At 36.8% G+C, this 17,225-nt stretch overlaps 1 protein-coding gene across 1 annotated transcript in view; it reads right to left on the reverse strand.

The window, feature by feature from the left end:
• LOC138259722 (mucin-2-like) overlaps nucleotides 1–17,225 on the reverse strand; it is a 256,782-nt gene that overhangs the window by 61,941 nt on the left and 177,616 nt on the right. Inside the window, exons 35-39 of the mRNA XM_069207617.1 lie at nucleotides 16,271–16,399; nucleotides 12,426–12,554; nucleotides 8,581–8,709; nucleotides 4,736–4,864; nucleotides 894–1,022 (exon numbers count right to left, since the gene is read on the reverse strand). Of these exons, the coding sequence (XP_069063718.1) occupies nucleotides 894–1,022; nucleotides 4,736–4,864; nucleotides 8,581–8,709; nucleotides 12,426–12,554; nucleotides 16,271–16,399 (645 nt within the window). The remainder of the gene's footprint in view (nucleotides 1–893; nucleotides 1,023–4,735; nucleotides 4,865–8,580; nucleotides 8,710–12,425; nucleotides 12,555–16,270; nucleotides 16,400–17,225) is intronic.

Genomic DNA, 17,225 nt, shown 5'->3' on the forward strand with positions numbered 1-17,225 from the left:
AACAAATTACTACAGCAGCAAAAGGATGGCAATTTGACTCAGGTTATTGTGGTCACTTCTCGTATGCTTAAAGTATCAGATCCCATGAACTTACAACTGCTCATATCACAACCTCACTGTCGAAGGCTGGTGGATCTTATAGAGTTCTCCTGTTTTCTAAATAGCCTCAGATTGTGGACTAGTTACAAGTGAAGATCCTCTCAACAGGGAATTAAATGACTTACTTTATTTCCCCTGACACTTCCATAAGACCCTGACAATGAAGGAGAGGATAAATATGGAGCAGAAGGAGGGAACTCTCACAGTGGTGGTAAACTGGGGACAAAACATTCAAATCCTGCCTTATATTGTGTTGCCAATGAAATGATTGCTCTCTTTGTATCGGAACCACCCTCACGTACACAGGAAGATCTGTGCAGAAACTTATGCTTTCACTGCGCTTTGCAAATTTGAAGTAAAATCTTATAAAATATGGTTGGCTCTGTAATAATAATTCACTTCAGCAGACACCGCAATGACATTACTTTTGCCTAAAAAATTATTAACATATAAATTAAAATATGAGAGTCGTGCAGTCCGCATGGTAGAGAATAATCCTCTTGTAGGTAAGATTTAAGAATAAAAATAAGTGCTTTCTGTGCTTTTCTCATAGTATATAATTGTAATAGTTGCAAAGATAGATGCCTTCCATTGTTTCATCTTTGAAGGTGCAACCTAAATACTTTTACGTATGTAATTATCTTCAGAATTCCTTTGCTTGAATAGGATGCCAATTGAAATGCTGACTGAAAACATGATTTTGGAAATAATGCACTAAGCAGTTGTGGAACCCCTAAGTATGTGTATTTTGAGTGATATTATAAAAATACATCAATGTGATTGCAAAGCATTACCTGAAGTGGTGGTGGTAGAATATGTAGGAGTGGTTTGATTAGTCACCATGGTTGACATAGTTGTTGGGCTGGCTGTGATGCTTGGTGCTGCAGAGATGTTAGTAGAATTTGTCGTAGTTGTTTCATGACCTGTATGAAAGAGCAGAGTCCTCATGTACAAAGGTTATATATGAAATCAATAGATAAAGACTAGAAAATACACTTTCACCCTCTGAGGAGCAAACTTTGGATCATGCACTATGCACATAGTTGAACTGCCGCTACTGAAGAATCTGCTTACATGAAGACCCTGTCTGTAGAACAGCCATATGGCATCTGAGTTATTATTACTCTCTATCACTGCTGTGTTTGAAGTTCAAAGGCTGAGTGACAGAAGTTTAAAGGTTATGTAATCTTCGGACATCTGTTGCCTGAAATTCTGCCTCTAAACAAATGTTCAAAGACACAAGAGAGGAATGGATCTGTGAATCTACACTTTGATTGCATCATAAGTGTTCCTTCTGCAACCCCTGCTTCCCTGAAACTATTACTCTCTGAATGGAAACATGACATTATTTTCTCTTGTTCCGGGCATTTATCTTGTTTTGTGGGTATTTTCCCCCTCTGTCTATGCTAGCTATTTGATTCTTCTCTTGCAGCTGTTTTGATCCAGAGACAGTTTGAGACAAGCGAATAGTCTGGTAAATCTTGAAACTGGGCAACTTGGGCTTTTGCTCTTATCAAACATTCAAAGATGCAAGAGAAGTGCAAAGTTCTTAAGATGCAGAAGAAAATAGAGAAAAAGAAATTAAGTGGTGCTTAATATCTATAGTAACTCCCTCAACTCAACTCCTTGATTTCTGTCATGGATGATCTTGATTTTTGCAATTTTAGGCCTATACTTGTAAAAACAATAGTAAAACTACTCATCACGATTTCTAAGTTAAATAATGATTAAAAGTCAGAAAGGACTAAAGCTTCTCCCACAATATTTCACCGGACCCTACTAAATATAGTGCTCAGACAGGAAAATGATTATGTCTCAAAGAGCAGTCAGAGAATGGTGGCAAGAAAATAAGCCTTGAAATCAATCCTGACCAAAAAGCAAGCGGTAAAACTTCTAAACCAATCACAGCAGGCACAGATTATACAAAACATATAGAAACACAAAGGGATGAGAAAACAAATATATACAAATGGTAAATCACGACATATATTATAAAAACCTGGTCACTATTGAGAGGGGCACTAAGCATTCACCTGACTACATCTGACTGCTACCAGGGTAAATAAAATTTCCAATAACAAGAGAGTAACCCATAGGAGACACATACTCACAGTAACACTCCCACTACTAAGTCCTACTGCAATTTGAGTATTCTGTTTGCAAGAGGAAACAGAGATGGATGAATAACTTAAGTTTATCCCAGATCTCATCATCTGTAAGAACATGCATTAGAATGCTGGCAGGTTGCAATGTTGCCACACTCTGTTTTTATTTCGAAGTATGTAGTCTTATAGGCGTTTTACACTACTACCTGGCATGTGTACACTATGTAACGCCTTGACAATATTTTGGATGAGTATTTCCACAAGTACGTTAAGTCTCCTTTGGCTACTAATACACCTAGTGTAAACATTAGGTGTGGTTAATAGACAAGTGCAGAGGCAACAATGCATATGTGGAGCACACTCCCTCTATTGTGATTCATGCAACAAGCACTAGGAAGATGATTGTCAGACTGATGACAAGTTCAAACCAGTTTATTAAAGTTCACTCCGATACTAGAAAACCTTTGAAAAGATGAGAAACTTCTCAGTTTGAAGAAGCAGACTCAGCACTAGTTATCTAACTCAGTCATGAAATGCTACATTTCAATAGTATGAAAGGAATAGTATATTGAAAACTATTTGAACAATTTGGAAAAATAAATACATCTATTATATTCACTTCCAGGATGGATGTCAAAGCCAAGGTCAATTTGCTACAGGTTCGCTGGAATAGAAAAGAGGAAGGATGATGAATCAGATAGTATTGATGCTTTTATAGATCCAAGATCTGTGTTATCCTGACTCAGAGTGGGTTTGAAGCACATACATAATACCGAGTTGAATGGTTTTAATACAATTATTTTTTTAGTAATTTATTTTTCAACAAGGTCCTTACTGAAATCTATAATAAATCTTATCTGAGTGAAAAATCAATTTACGTATAGCACAATGTTATGTGAACTTCTTGTGAAGTATTCATAAATGATCAAACCAAAATCCTCCTTAGTTGCATCTGAGAATGGTTCTGTTAAAAGAACAATGAATTGTCCTTAGCAAAAGTGTGTCTTTCTTGGAGCACAATTGAGATTACTTCACTGAAGTGCATTTCCCTCCAAGGATATGCTTCTTGCAGACGGTGTTTAATCATGAGTCACAATTAAGATTACTTCACTGATATGGATTTCCATCCAAAGATATCTTCTGTGCAGATGGTGTTTAATCATGGAAGTAAGTTACTACCTTGTATTTTGTACATAAAACTGTTTTCAAATCACATGTTCTACAAATTTCTTTTCATTGTTAGTAACACCACTTGCTGGGACTAGCATGGAATCTGAGTAAACTGGCAGTTGAAGTGAGCAAAGTCAACCTTCACCCAGATTCTTGGAGAGATCACAATCAGTCATTGTTGACACAAGTAGTGGTCTTAAACTTAAACTACATTGAATGTCTTCCCAGAATGTTTAGGCGTCACAACTTTAAGGCCTTGGTCATATGGGTTTTTGGCCACCAATAACAACAAACACCTTTGGATCTAATAGATATGGGCAACTCCAGGTTTTTCAGGATAAGACAGTGAGTTGCAGAAATTCTTCTGCATGATATGTCACAAGAGTTTAGCTCCTTTGTTCTTCTGCCACTGTGGCTAATTTGCTTTGTTATGACTAATAATTGCTAGTCTCTGCTTACCTAGTGTATAACAAATTACTACAGCAGCAAAAGGATGGCAATTTGACTCAGGTTATTGTGGTCACTTCTCGTATGCTTAAAGTATCAGATCCCATGAACTTACAACTGCTCATATCACAACCTCACTGTCGAAGGCTGGTGGATCTTATAGAGTTCTCATGTTTTCTAAATAGCCTCAGATTGTGGACTAGTTACAAGTGAAGATCCTCTCAACGGGGAATTAAATGACTTACTTTATTTTCCCTGACACTTCCATAAGACCCTGACCATGAAGGAGAGGATAAATATGGAGCAGAAGGAGGGAACTCTCACAGTGGTGGTAAACTGGGGACAAAATATTCAAATCCTGCCTTATATCGTGTTGCCAATGAAATCATTGCTCTCTTTGTATCGGAACCACCCTCACGTACACAGGAAGATCTGTGCAGAAACTTATGCTCTCACTGCGCTTTGCAAATTTGAAGTAAAATCTTATAAAATATGGTTGGCTCTGTAATAATAATTCACTTCAGCAGACACCGCAATGACATTACTTTTGCCTAAAAAATTATTAACATATAAATTAAAATATGAGAGTCTTGCAGTCCGCATGGTAGAGAATAATCCTCTTGTAGGTAAGATTTAAGAATAAAAATTAGTGCTTTCTGTGCTTTTCTCATATTATATAATTGTAATAATTGTAAAGATAGATGCCTTCCATTGTTTCATCTTTGAAGGTGCAACCTAAATACTTTTACGTATGTAATTATCTTCAGAATTCCTTTGCTTGAATAGCATGCCAATTGAAATGCTGACTGAAAACATGATTTTGGAAATAATGCACTAAGCAGTTGTGGAACCCCTAAGTATGTGTATTTTGAGTGATATTATAAAAATACATCAATGTGATTGCAAAGCATTACCTGAAGTGGTGGTGGTAGAATATGTAGGAGTGGTTTGATTAGTCACCATGGTTGACATAGTTGTTGGGCTGGCTGTGATGCTTGGTGCTGCAGAGATGTTAGTAGAATTTGTCGTAGTTGTTTCATGACCTGTATGAAAGAGCAGAGTCCTCATGTACAAATATTATACATGAAATCAATAGATAAAGACTAGAAAATACACTTTCACCCTCTGAGGAGCAAACTTTGGATCATGCACTATGCACATAGTTGAACTGCCGCTACTGAAAAATCTGCTTACATGAAGACCCTGTCTGTAGAACAGCCATATGGCATCTGAGTTATTATTACTCTCTATCACTGCTGTGTTTGAAGTTCAAAGGCTGAGTGACAGAAGTTTAAAGGTTATGTAATCTTCGGACATCTGTTGCCTGAAATTCTGCCTCTAAACAAATGTTCAAAGACACAAGAGAGGAATGGATCTGTGAATCTACACTTTGATGGCATCATAAGTGTTCCTTCTGCAACCCCTGCTTCCCTGAAACTATTACTCTCTGAATGGAAACATGACATTATTTTCTCCTGTTCCGGGCATTTATCTTGTTTTGTGGGTATTTTCCTCCTCTGTCTATTCTAGCTGTTTGATTCTTCTCTTGCAGCTGTTTTGATCCAGAGACAGTTTGAGACAAGCAAATAGTCTGGTAATTCTTGAAACTGGGCAACTTGGGCTTTTGCTCTTATCAAACATTCAAAGATGCAAGAGAAGTGCAACGTTCTTAAGATGCAGAAGAAAATAGAGATAAAGAAATTAAGTGGTGCTTAATATCTATAGTAACTCCCTCAACTCAACTCCTTGATTTCTGTCATGGATGATCTTGATTTTTGCAATTTTAGGCCTATACTTGTAAAAACAATAGTAAAACTACTCATCACGATTTCTAAGTTAAATAATGATTAAAAGTCAGAAAGGACTAAAGCTTCTCCCACAATATTTCACCGGACCCTACTAAATATAGTGCTCAGACAGGAAAATGATTATGTCTCAAAGAGCAGTCAGAGAATGGTGGCAAGAAAATAAGTCCTGAAATCAATCCTGACCAAAAAGCAAGCGGTAAAACTTCTAAATCAATCACAGCAGGCACAGATTATACAAAACATATAGAAACACAAAGGGATGAGAAAACAAATATATACAAATGGTAAATCACTACATATATTATAAAAACCTGGTCACAATTGAGAGGGGCACTAAGCATTCACCTGACTACATCTGACTGCTACCAGGGTAAATAATATTTTCAACTAACAAGAGAGTAACCCATAGGAGACACATACTCACAGTAACACTCCCACTACTAAGTCCTACTGCAATTTGAGTATTCTGTTTGCAAGAGGAAACAGAGATGGATGAATAACTTAAGTTTATCCCAGATCTCATCATCTGTAAGAACATGCATTAGAATGCTGGCAGGTTGCAATGTTGCCACACTCTGTTTTTATTTAGAAGTATGTAGTCTTATAGGCGTTTTACACTACTACCTGGCATGTGTACACTATGTAACGCCTTGACAATATTTTGGATGAGTATTTCCACAAGTACGTTAAGTCTCCTTTGGCCACTAATACACCTAGTGTAAACATTAGGTGTGGTTAGTAGACAAGTGCAGAGGCAACAATGCATATGTGGAGCACACTCCCTCTATTGTGATTCATGCAACAAGCACTAGGAAGATGATTGTCAGACTGATGACAAGTTCAAACCAGTTTATGAAAGTTCACTCCGATACTAGAAAACCTTTGAAAAGATGAGAAACTTCTCAGTTTGAAGAAGCAGACTCAGCACTAGTTATCTAACTCAGTCATGAAATGCTACATTTCAATAGTATGAAAGGAATAGTATATTGAAAACTATTTGAACAATTTGGAAAAATAAATATATCTATTATATTCACTTCCAGGATGGATGTCAAAGCCAAGGTCAATTTGCTACAGGTTCGCTGGAATAGAAAAGAGGAAGGATGATGAATCAGATAGTATTGATGCTTTTATAGATCCAAGATCTGTGTTCTCCTGACTCAGAGTGGGTTTGAAGCACATACATAATACCGAGTTGAATGGTTTTAATACAATTATTTTTTTAGTAATTTATTTTTCAACAAGGTCCTTACTGAAATCTATAATAAATCTTATCTGAGTGAAAAATCAGTTTACGTATAGCACAATGTGATGTGAACTTCTTGTGAAGTATTCACAAATGATCCAAACCAAAATCCTCCTTAGTTGCATCTGAGAATGCTTCTGTTAGCAGAACAATGAATTGTCCTTAGCAAAAGTGTGTCTTTCTTGGAGCACAATTGAGATTACTTCACTGAAGTGCATTTCCCTCCAAGGATATGCTTCTTGCAGACGGTGTTTAATCATGAGTCACAATTAAGATTACTTCACTGATATGGATTTCCATCCAAAGATATCTTCTGTGCAGATGGTGTTTAATCATGGAAGTAAGTTACTACCTTGTATTTTGTACATAAAACAGTTTTCAAATCACATGTTCTACAAATTTCTTTTCATTGTTAGTAACACCACTTGCTGGGACTAGCATGGAATCTTAGTAAACTGGCAGTTGAAGTGAGCAAAGTCAACCTTCACCCAGATTCTTGGAGAGATCACAATCAGTCATTGTTGACACAAGTAGTAGTCTTAAACTTAAACTACATTGAATGTCTTCCCAGAATGTTTAGGCGTCACAACTTTAAGGCCTTGGTCATATGCGTTTTTGGCCACCAATAACAACAAACACCTTTGGATCTAATAGATATGGGCAACTCCAGGTTTTTCAGGATAAGACAGTGAGTTGCAGAAACTTCTTCTGCATGATATGTCACAAGAGTTTAGCTCCTTTGTTCTTCTGCCACTGTGGCTAATTTGCTTTGTTATGACTAATAATTGCTAGTCTCTGCTTACCTAGTGTATAACAAATTACTACAGCAGCAAAAGGATGGCAATTTGACTCAGGTTATTGTGGTCACTTCTCGTATGCTTAAAGTATCAGATCCAATGAACTTACAACTGCTCATATCACAACCTCACTGTCGAAGGCTGGTGGATCTTATAGAGTTCTCATGTTTTCTAAATAGCCTCAGATTGTGGACTAGTTACAGGTGAAGATCCTCTCAACGGGGAATTAAATGACTTACTTTATTTTCCCTGACACTTCCATAAGACCCTGACCATGAAGGAGAGGATAAATATGGAGCAGAAGGAGGGAACTCTCACAGTGGTGGTAAACTGGGGACAAAATATTCAAATCCTGCCTTATATCGTGTTGCCAATGAAATCATTGCTCTCTTTATATCGGAACCACCCTCACGTACACAGGAAGATCTGTGCAGAAACTTATGCTCTCACTGCGCTTTGCAAATTTGAAGTAAAATCTTATAAAATATGGTTGGCTCTGTAATAATAATTCACTTCAGCAGACACCGCAATGACATTACTTTTGCCTAAAAAATTATTAACATATAAATTAAAATATGAGAGTCGTGCAGTCCGCATGGTAGAGAATAATCCTCTTGTAGGTAAGATTTAAGAATAAAAATTAGTTCTTTCTGTGCTTTTCTCATATTATATAATTGTAATAATTGTAAAGATAGATGCCTTCCATTGTTTCATCTTTGAAGATGCAACCTAAATACTTTTACGTATGTAATTATCTTCAGAATTCCTTTGCTTGAATAGGATGCCAATTGAAATGCTGACTGAAAACATGATTTTGGAAATAATGCACTAAGCAGTTGTGGAACCCCTAAGTATGTGTATTTTTAGTGATATTATAAAAATAAATCAATGTGATTGCAAAGCATTACCTGAAGTGGTGGTGGTAGAATATGTAGGAGTGGTTTGATTAGTCACCATGGTTGACATAGTTGTTGGGCTGGCTGTGATGCTTGGTGCTGCAGAGATGTTAGTAGAATTTGTCGTAGTTGTTTCATGACCTGTATGAAAGAGCAGAGTCCTCATGTACAAATATTATACATGAAATCAATAGATAAAGACTAGAAAATACACTTTCACCCTCTGAGGAGCAAACTTTGGATCATGCACTATGCACATAGTTGAACTGCCGCTACTGAAAAATCTGCTTACATGAAGACCCTGTCTGTAGAACAGCCATATGGCATCTGAGTTATTATTACTCTCTATCACTGCTGTGTTTGAAGTTCAAAGGCTGAGTGACAGAAGTTTAAAGGTTATGTAATCTTCGGACATCTGTTGCCTGAAATTCTGCCTCTAAACAAATGTTCAAAGACACAAGAGAGAAATGGATCTGTGAATCTACACTTTGATGGCATCATAAGTGTTCCTTCTGCAACCCCTGCTTCCCTGAAACTATTACTCTCTGAATGGAAACATGACATTATTTTCTCCTGTTCCGGGCATTTATCTTGTTTTGTGGGTATTTTCCTCCTCTGTCTATTCTAGCTGTTTGATTCTTCTCTTGCAGCTGGTTTGATCCAGAGACAGTTTGAGACAAGCGAATAGTCTGGTAAATCTTGAAACTGGGCAACTTGGGCTTTTGCTCTTATCAAACATTCAAAGATGCAAGAGAAGTGCAACGTTCTTAAGATGCAGAAGAAAATAGAGATAAAGAAATTAAGTGGTGCTTAATATCTATAGTAACTCCCTCAACTCAACTCCTTGATTTCTGTCATGGATGATCTTGATTTTTGCAATTTTAGGCCTATACTTGTAAAAACAATAGTAAAACTACTCATCACGATTTCTAAGTTAAATAATGATTAAAAGTCAGAAAGGACTAAAGCTTCTCCCACAATATTTCACCGGACACTACTAAATATAGTGCTCAGACAGGAAAATGATTATGTCTCAAAGAGCAGTCAGAGAATGGTGGCAAGAAAATAAGTCCTGAAATCAATCCTGACCAAAAAGCAAGCGGTAAAGCTTCTAAATCAATCACAGCAGGCACAGATTATACAAAACATATAGAAACACAAAGGGATGAGAAAACAAATATATACAAATGGTAAATCACTACATATATTATAAAAACCTGGTCACAATTGAGAGGGGCACTAAGCATTCACCTGACTACATCTGACTGCTACCAGGGTAAATAATATTTTCAACTAACAAGAGAGTAACCCATAGGAGACACATACTCACAGTAACACTCCCACTACTAAGTCCTACTGCAATTTGAGTATTCTGTTTGCAAGAGGAAACAGAGATGGATGAATAACTTAAGTTTATCCCAGATCTCATCATCTGTAAGAACATGCATTAGAATGCTGGCAGGTTGCAATGTTGCCACACTCTGTTTTTATTTAGAAGTATGTAGTCTTATAGGCGTTTTACACTACTACCTGGCATGTGTACACTATGTAACGCCTTGACAATATTTTGGATGAGTATTTCCACAAGTACGTTAAGTCTCCTTTGGCCACTAATACACCTAGTGTAAACATTAGGTGTGGTTAGTAGACAAGTGCAGAGGCAACAATGCATATGTGGAGCACACTCCCTCTATTGTGATTCATGCAACAAGCACTAGGAAGATGATTGTCAGACTGATGACAAGTTCAAACCAGTTTATGAAAGTTCACTCCGATACTAGAAAACCTTTGAAAAGATGAGAAACTTCTCAGTTTGAAGAAGCAGACTCAGCACTAGTTATCTAACTCAGTCATGAAATGCTACATTTCAATAGTATGAAAGGAATAGTATATTGAAAACTATTTGAACAATTTGGAAAAATAAATATATCTATTATATTCACTTCCAGGATGGATGTCAAAGCCAAGGTCAATTTGCTACAGGTTCGCTGGAATAGAAAAGAGGAAGGATGATGAATCAGATAGTATTGATGCTTTTATAGATCCAAGATCTGTGTTCTCCTGACTCAGAGTGGGTTTGAAGCACATACATAATACCGAGTTGAATGGTTTAAATACAATTATTTTTTTAGTAATTTATTTTTCAACAAGGTCCTTACTGAAATCTATAATAAATCTTATCTGAGTGAAAAATCAGTTTACGTATAGCACAATGTGATGTGAACTTCTTGTGAAGTATTCATAAATGATCCAAACCAAAATCCTCCTTAGTTGCATCTGAGAATGCTTCTGTTAGCAGAACAATGAATTGTCCTTAGCAAAAGTGTGTCTTTCTTGGAGCACAATTGAGATTACTTCACTGAAGTGCATTTCCCTCCAAGGATATGCTTCTTGCAGACGGTGTTTAATCATGAGTCACAATTAAGATTACTTCACTGATATGGATTTCCATCCAAAGATATCTTCTGTGCAGATGGTGTTTAATCATGGAAGTAAGTTACTACCTTGTATTTTGTACATAAAACAGTTTTCAAATCACATGTTCTACAAATTTCTTTTCATTGTTAGTAACACCACTTGCTGGGACTAGCATGGACTCTGAGTAAACTGGCAGTTGAAGTGAGCAAAGTCAACCTTCACCCAGATTCTTGGAGAGATCACAATCAATCATTGTTGACACAAGTAGTGGTCTTAAACTTAAACTACATTGAATGTCTTCCCAAAATGTTTAGGCGTCACAACTTTAAGGCCTTGGTCATATGGATTTTTGGCCACCAATAACAACAAACACCTTTGGATCTAATAGATATGGGCAACTCCAGGTTTTTCAGGATAAGACAGTGAGTTGCAGAAACTTCTTCTGCATGATATGTCACAAGAGTTTAGCTCCTTTGTTCTTCTGCCACTGTGGCTAATTTGCTTTGTTATGACTAATCATTGCTAGTCTCTGCTTACCTAGTGTATAACAAATTACTACAGCAGCAAAAGGATGGCAATTTGACTCAGGTTATTGTGGTCACTTCTCGTATGCTTAAAGTATCAGATCCCATGAACTTACAACTGCTCATATCACAACCTCACTGTCGAAGGCTGGTGGATCTTATAGAGTTCTCATGTTTTCTAAATAGCCTCAGATTGTGGACTAGTTACAAGTGAAGATCCTCTCAACAGGGAATGAAATGACTTACTTTATTTCCCCTGACACTTCCATAAGACCCTGACCATGAAGGAGAGGATAAATATGGAGCAGAAGGAGGGAACTCTCACAGTGGTGGTAAACTGGGGACAAAACATTCAAATCCTGCCTTATATCGTGTTGCCAATGAAATCATTGCTCTCTTTGTATCGGAACCACCCTCACATACACAGGAAGATCTGTGCAGAAACTTATTCTTTCACTGCGCTTTGCAAATTTGAAGTAAAATCTTATAAAATATGGTTGGCTCTGTAATAATAATTCACTTCAGCAGACACCGCAATGACATTACTTTTGCCTAAAAAATTATTAACATATAAATTAAAATATGAGAGTCGTGCAGTCCGCATGGTAGAGAATAATCCTCTTGTAGGTAAGATTTAAGAATAAAAATAAGTGCTTTCTGTGCTTTTCTCATATTATATAATTGTAATAGTTGCAAAGATAGATGCCTTCCATTGTTTCATCTTTGAAGGTGCAACCTAAATACTTTTACATATGTAATTATCTTCAGAATTCCTTTGCTTGAATAGGATGCCAATTGAAATGCTGACTGAAAACATGATTTTGGAAATAATGCACTAAGCAGTTGTGGAACCCCTAAGTATGTGTATTTTGAGTGATATTATAAAAATACATCAATGTGATTGCAAGGCATTACCTGAAGTGGTGGTGGTAGAATATGTAGGAGTGGTTTGATTAGTCACCATGGTTGACATAGTTGTTGGGCTGGCTGTGATGCTTGGTGCTGCAGAGATGTTAGTAGAATTTGTTGTAGTTGTTTCATGACCTGTATGAAAGAGCAGAGTCCTCATGTACAAAGGTTATACATGAAATCAATAGATAAAGACTAGAAAATACACTTTCACACTCTGAGGAGCAAACTTTGTATCATGCACTATGCACATAGTTGAACTGCCGCTACTGAAAAATCTGCTTACATGAAGACCCTGTCTGTAGAACAGCCATATGGCATCTGAGTTATTATTACTCTCTATCACTGCTGTGTTTGAAGTTCAAAGGCTGAGTGACAGAAGTTTAAAGGTTATGTAATCTTCGGACATCTGTTGCCTGAAATTCTGCCTCTAAACAAATGTTCAAAGACACAAGAGAGGAATGGATCTGTGAATCTACACTTTGATGGCATCATAAGTGTTCCTTCTGCAACCCCTGCTTCGCTGAAACTATTACTCTCTGAATGGAAACATGACATTATTTTCTCCTGTTCCGGGCATTTATCTTGTTTTGTGGGTATTTTCCTCCTCTGTCTATGCTAGCTGTTTGATTCTTCTCTTGCAGCTGTTTTGATCCAGAGACAGTTTGAGACAAGCGAATAGTCTGGTAAATCTTGAAACTGGGCAACTTGGGCTTTTGCTCTTATCAAACATTCAAAGATGCAAGAGAAGTGCAAAGTTCTTAAGATGCAGAAGAAAATAGAGAAAAAGAAATTAAGTGGTGCTTAATATCTATAGTAACTCCCTCAACTCAACTCCTTGATTTCTGTCATGGATGATCTTGATTCTTGCAATTTTAGGCCTATACTTGTAAAAACAATAGTAAAACTACTCATCACGATTTCTAAGTTAAATAATGATTAAAAGTCAGAAAGGACTAAAGCTTCTCCCACAATATTTCACCGGACCCTACTAAATATATTGGTCAGACAGGAAAATGATTATGTCTCAAAGAGCAGTCAGAGAATGGTGGCAAGAAAATAAGTCCTGAAATCAATCCTGACCAAAAAGCAAGCGGTAAAACTTCTAAATCAATCACAGCAGGCACAGATTATACAATACATATAGAAACACAAAGGGATGAGAAAACAAATATATACAAATGGTAAATCACTACATATATTATAAAAACCTGGTCACAATTGAGAGGGGCACTAAGCATTCACCTGACTACATCTGACTGCTACCAGGGTAAATAATATTTTCAACTAACAAGAGAGTAACCCATAGGAGACACATACTCACAGTAACACTCCCACTACTAAGTCCTACTGCAATTTGAGTATTCTGTTTGCAAGAGGAAACAGAGATGGATGAATAACTTAAGTTTATCCCAGATCTCATCATCTGTAAGAACATGCATTAGAATGCTGGCAGGTTGCAATGTTGCCACACTCTGTTTTTATTTAGAAGTATGTAGTCTTATAGGCGTTTTACACTACTACCTGGCATGTGTACACTATGTAACGCCTTGACAATATTTTGGATGAGTATTTCCACAAGTACGTTAAGTCTCCTTTGGCCACTAATACACCTAGTGTAAACATTAGGTGTGGTTAGTAGACAAGTGCAGAGGCAACAATGCATATGTGGAGCACACTCCCTCTATTGTGATTCATGCAACAAGCACTAGGAAGATGATTGTCAGACTGATGACAAGTTCAAACCAGTTTATGAAAGTTCACTCCGATACTAGAAAACCTTTGAAAAGATGAGAAACTTCTCAGTTTGAAGAAGCAGACTCAGCACTAGTTATCTAACTCAGTCATGAAATGCTACATTTCAATAGTATGAAAGGAATAGTATATTGAAAACTATTTGAACAATTTGGAAAAATAAATATATCTATTATATTCACTTCCAGGATGGATGTCAGAGCCAAGGTCAATTTGCAACAGGTTCGCTGGAATAGAAAAGAGGAAGGATGGTGAATCAGATAGTATTGATGCTTTTATAGATCCAAGATCTGTGTTATCCTGACTCAGAGTGGGTTTGAAGCACATACATAATACCGAGTTGAATGGTTTTAATACAATTATTTTTTTAGTAATTTATTTTTCAACAAGGTCCTTACTGAAATCTATAATAAATCTTATCTGAGTGAAAAATCAGTTTACGTATAGCACAATGTGATGTGAACTTCTTGTGAAGTATTCATAAATGATCCAAACCAAAATCCTCCTTAGTTGCATCTGAGAATGCTTCTGTTAGCAGAACAATGAATTGTCCTTAGCAAAAGTGTGTCTTTCTTGGAGCACAATTGAGATTAGTTCACTGAAGTGCATTTCCCTCCAAGGATATGCTTCTTGCAGACGGTGTTTAATCATGAGTCACAATTAAGATTACTTCACTGATATGGATTTCCATCCAAAGATATCTTCTGTGCAGATGGTGTTTAATCATGGAAGTAAGTTACTACCTTGTATTTTGTACATAAAACTGTTTTCAAATCACATGTTCTACAAATTTCTTTTCATTGTTAGTAACACCACTTGCTGGGACTAGCATGGAATCTGAGTAAACTAGCAGTTGAAGTGAGCAAAGTCAACCTTCACCCAGATTCTTGGAGAGATCACAATCAGTCATTGTTGACACAAGTAGTGGTCTTAAACTTAAACTACATTGAATGTCTTCCCAGAATGTTTAGGCGTCACAACTTTAAGGCCTTGGTCATATGGATTTTTGGCCACCAATAACAACAAACACCTTTGGATCTAATAGATATGGGCAACTCCAGGTTTTTCATGATAAGACAGTGAGTTGCAGAAACTTCTTCTGCATGATATGTCACAAGAGTTTAGCTCCTTTGTTCTTCTGCCACTGTGGCTAATTTGCTTTGTTATGACTAATCATTGCTAGTCTCTGCTTACCTAGTGTATAAAAAATTACTACAGCAGCAAAAGGATGGCAATTTGACTCAGGTTATTGTGGTCACTTCTCATATGCTTAAAGTATCAGATCCCATGAACTTACAACTGCTCATATCACAACCTCACTGTCGAAGGCTGGTGGATCTTATAGAGTTCTCATGTTTTCTAAATAGCCTCAGATTGTGGACTAGTTACAAGTGAAGATCCTCTCAACAGGGAATGAAATGACTTACTTTATTTCCCCTGACACTTCCATAAGACCCTGACCATGAAGGAGAGGATAAATATGGAGCAGAAGGAGGGAACTCTCACAGTGGTGGTAAACTGGGGACAAAATATTCAAATCCTGCCTTATATCGTGTTGCCAATGAAATCATTGCTCTCTTTGTATCGGAACCACCCTCACGTACACAGGAAGATCTGTGCAGAAACTTATGCTTTCACTGCGCTTTGCAAATTTGAAGTAAAATCTTATAAAATATGGTTGGCTCTGTAATAATAATTCACTTCAGCAGACACCGCAATGACATTACTTTTGCCTAAAAAATTATTAACATATAAATTAAAATATGAGAGTCGTGCAGTCCGCATGGTAGAGAATAATCCTCTTGTAGGTAAGCTTTAAGAATAAAAATAAGTGCTTTCTGTGCTTTTCTCATATTATATAATTGTAATAGTTGCAAAGATAGATGCCTTCCATTGTTTCATCTTTGAAGGTGCAACCTAAATACTTTTACGTATGTAATTATCTTCAGAATTCCTTTGCTTGAATAGGATGCCAATTGAGATGCTGACTGAAAACATGATTTTGGAAATAATGCACTAAGCAGTTGTGGAACCCCTAAGTATGTGTATTTTGAGTGATATTATAAAAATACATCAATGTGATTGCAAAGCATTACCTGAAGTGGTGGTGGTAGAATATGTAGGAGTGGTTTGATTAGTCACCATGGTTGACATAGTTGTTGGGCTGGCTGTGATGCTTGGTGCTGCAGAGATGTTAGTAGAATTTCTCGTAGTTGTTTCATGACCTGTATGAAAGAGCAGAGTCCTCATGTACAAAGGTTATGCATGAAATCAATAGATAAAGACTAGAAAATACACTTTCACCCTCTGAGGAGCAAACTTTGGATCATGCACTATGCACATAGTTGAACTGCCGCTAATGAAAAATCTGCTTACATGAAGACCCTGTCTGTAGAACAGCCATATGGCATCTGAGTTATTATTACTCTCTATCACTGCTGTGTTTGAAGTTCAAAGGCTGAGTGACAGAAGTTTAAAGGTTATGTAATCTTCGGACATCTGTTGCCTGAAATTCTGCCTCTAAACAAATGTTGAAAGACACAAGAGTTAATGGATCTATGAATCTACACTTTGAGTGCATCATAAATGTTCCTTCTGCAACCCCTGCTTCCCTGAAACTATTACTCTCTGAATGGAAACATGACATTATTTTCTCCTGTTCCGGGCATTTATCTTGTTTTGTGAGTATTTTCCTCCTCTATCTATGCTAGCTGTTTGATTCTTCTCTTGCAGCTGTTTTGATCCAGAGACAGTTTGAGACAAGCAAATAGTCTGGTAAATCTTGAAACTGGGCCACTTGGGCTTTTGTTCTTATCAAACATTCAAAGATGCAAGAGAAGTGCAAAGTTCTTAAGATGCAGAAGAAAATAGAGAAAAAGAAATTAAGTGGTGCTTAATATCTATAGTAACTCCCTCAACTCAACTCCTTGATTTCTGTCATGGATGATCTTGATTCTTGCAATTTTAGGCCTATACTTGTAAAAACAATTGTAAAACTACTCATCACGATTTATAAGTTAAATAATGATTAAAAGTCAGAAAGGACTAAAG

The sequence above is a fragment of the Pleurodeles waltl genome, chromosome 9 (assembly GCF_031143425.1).
Source record: "Pleurodeles waltl isolate 20211129_DDA chromosome 9, aPleWal1.hap1.20221129, whole genome shotgun sequence".
NCBI classification, from domain to species: domain Eukaryota; kingdom Metazoa; phylum Chordata; class Amphibia; order Caudata; family Salamandridae; genus Pleurodeles; species Pleurodeles waltl.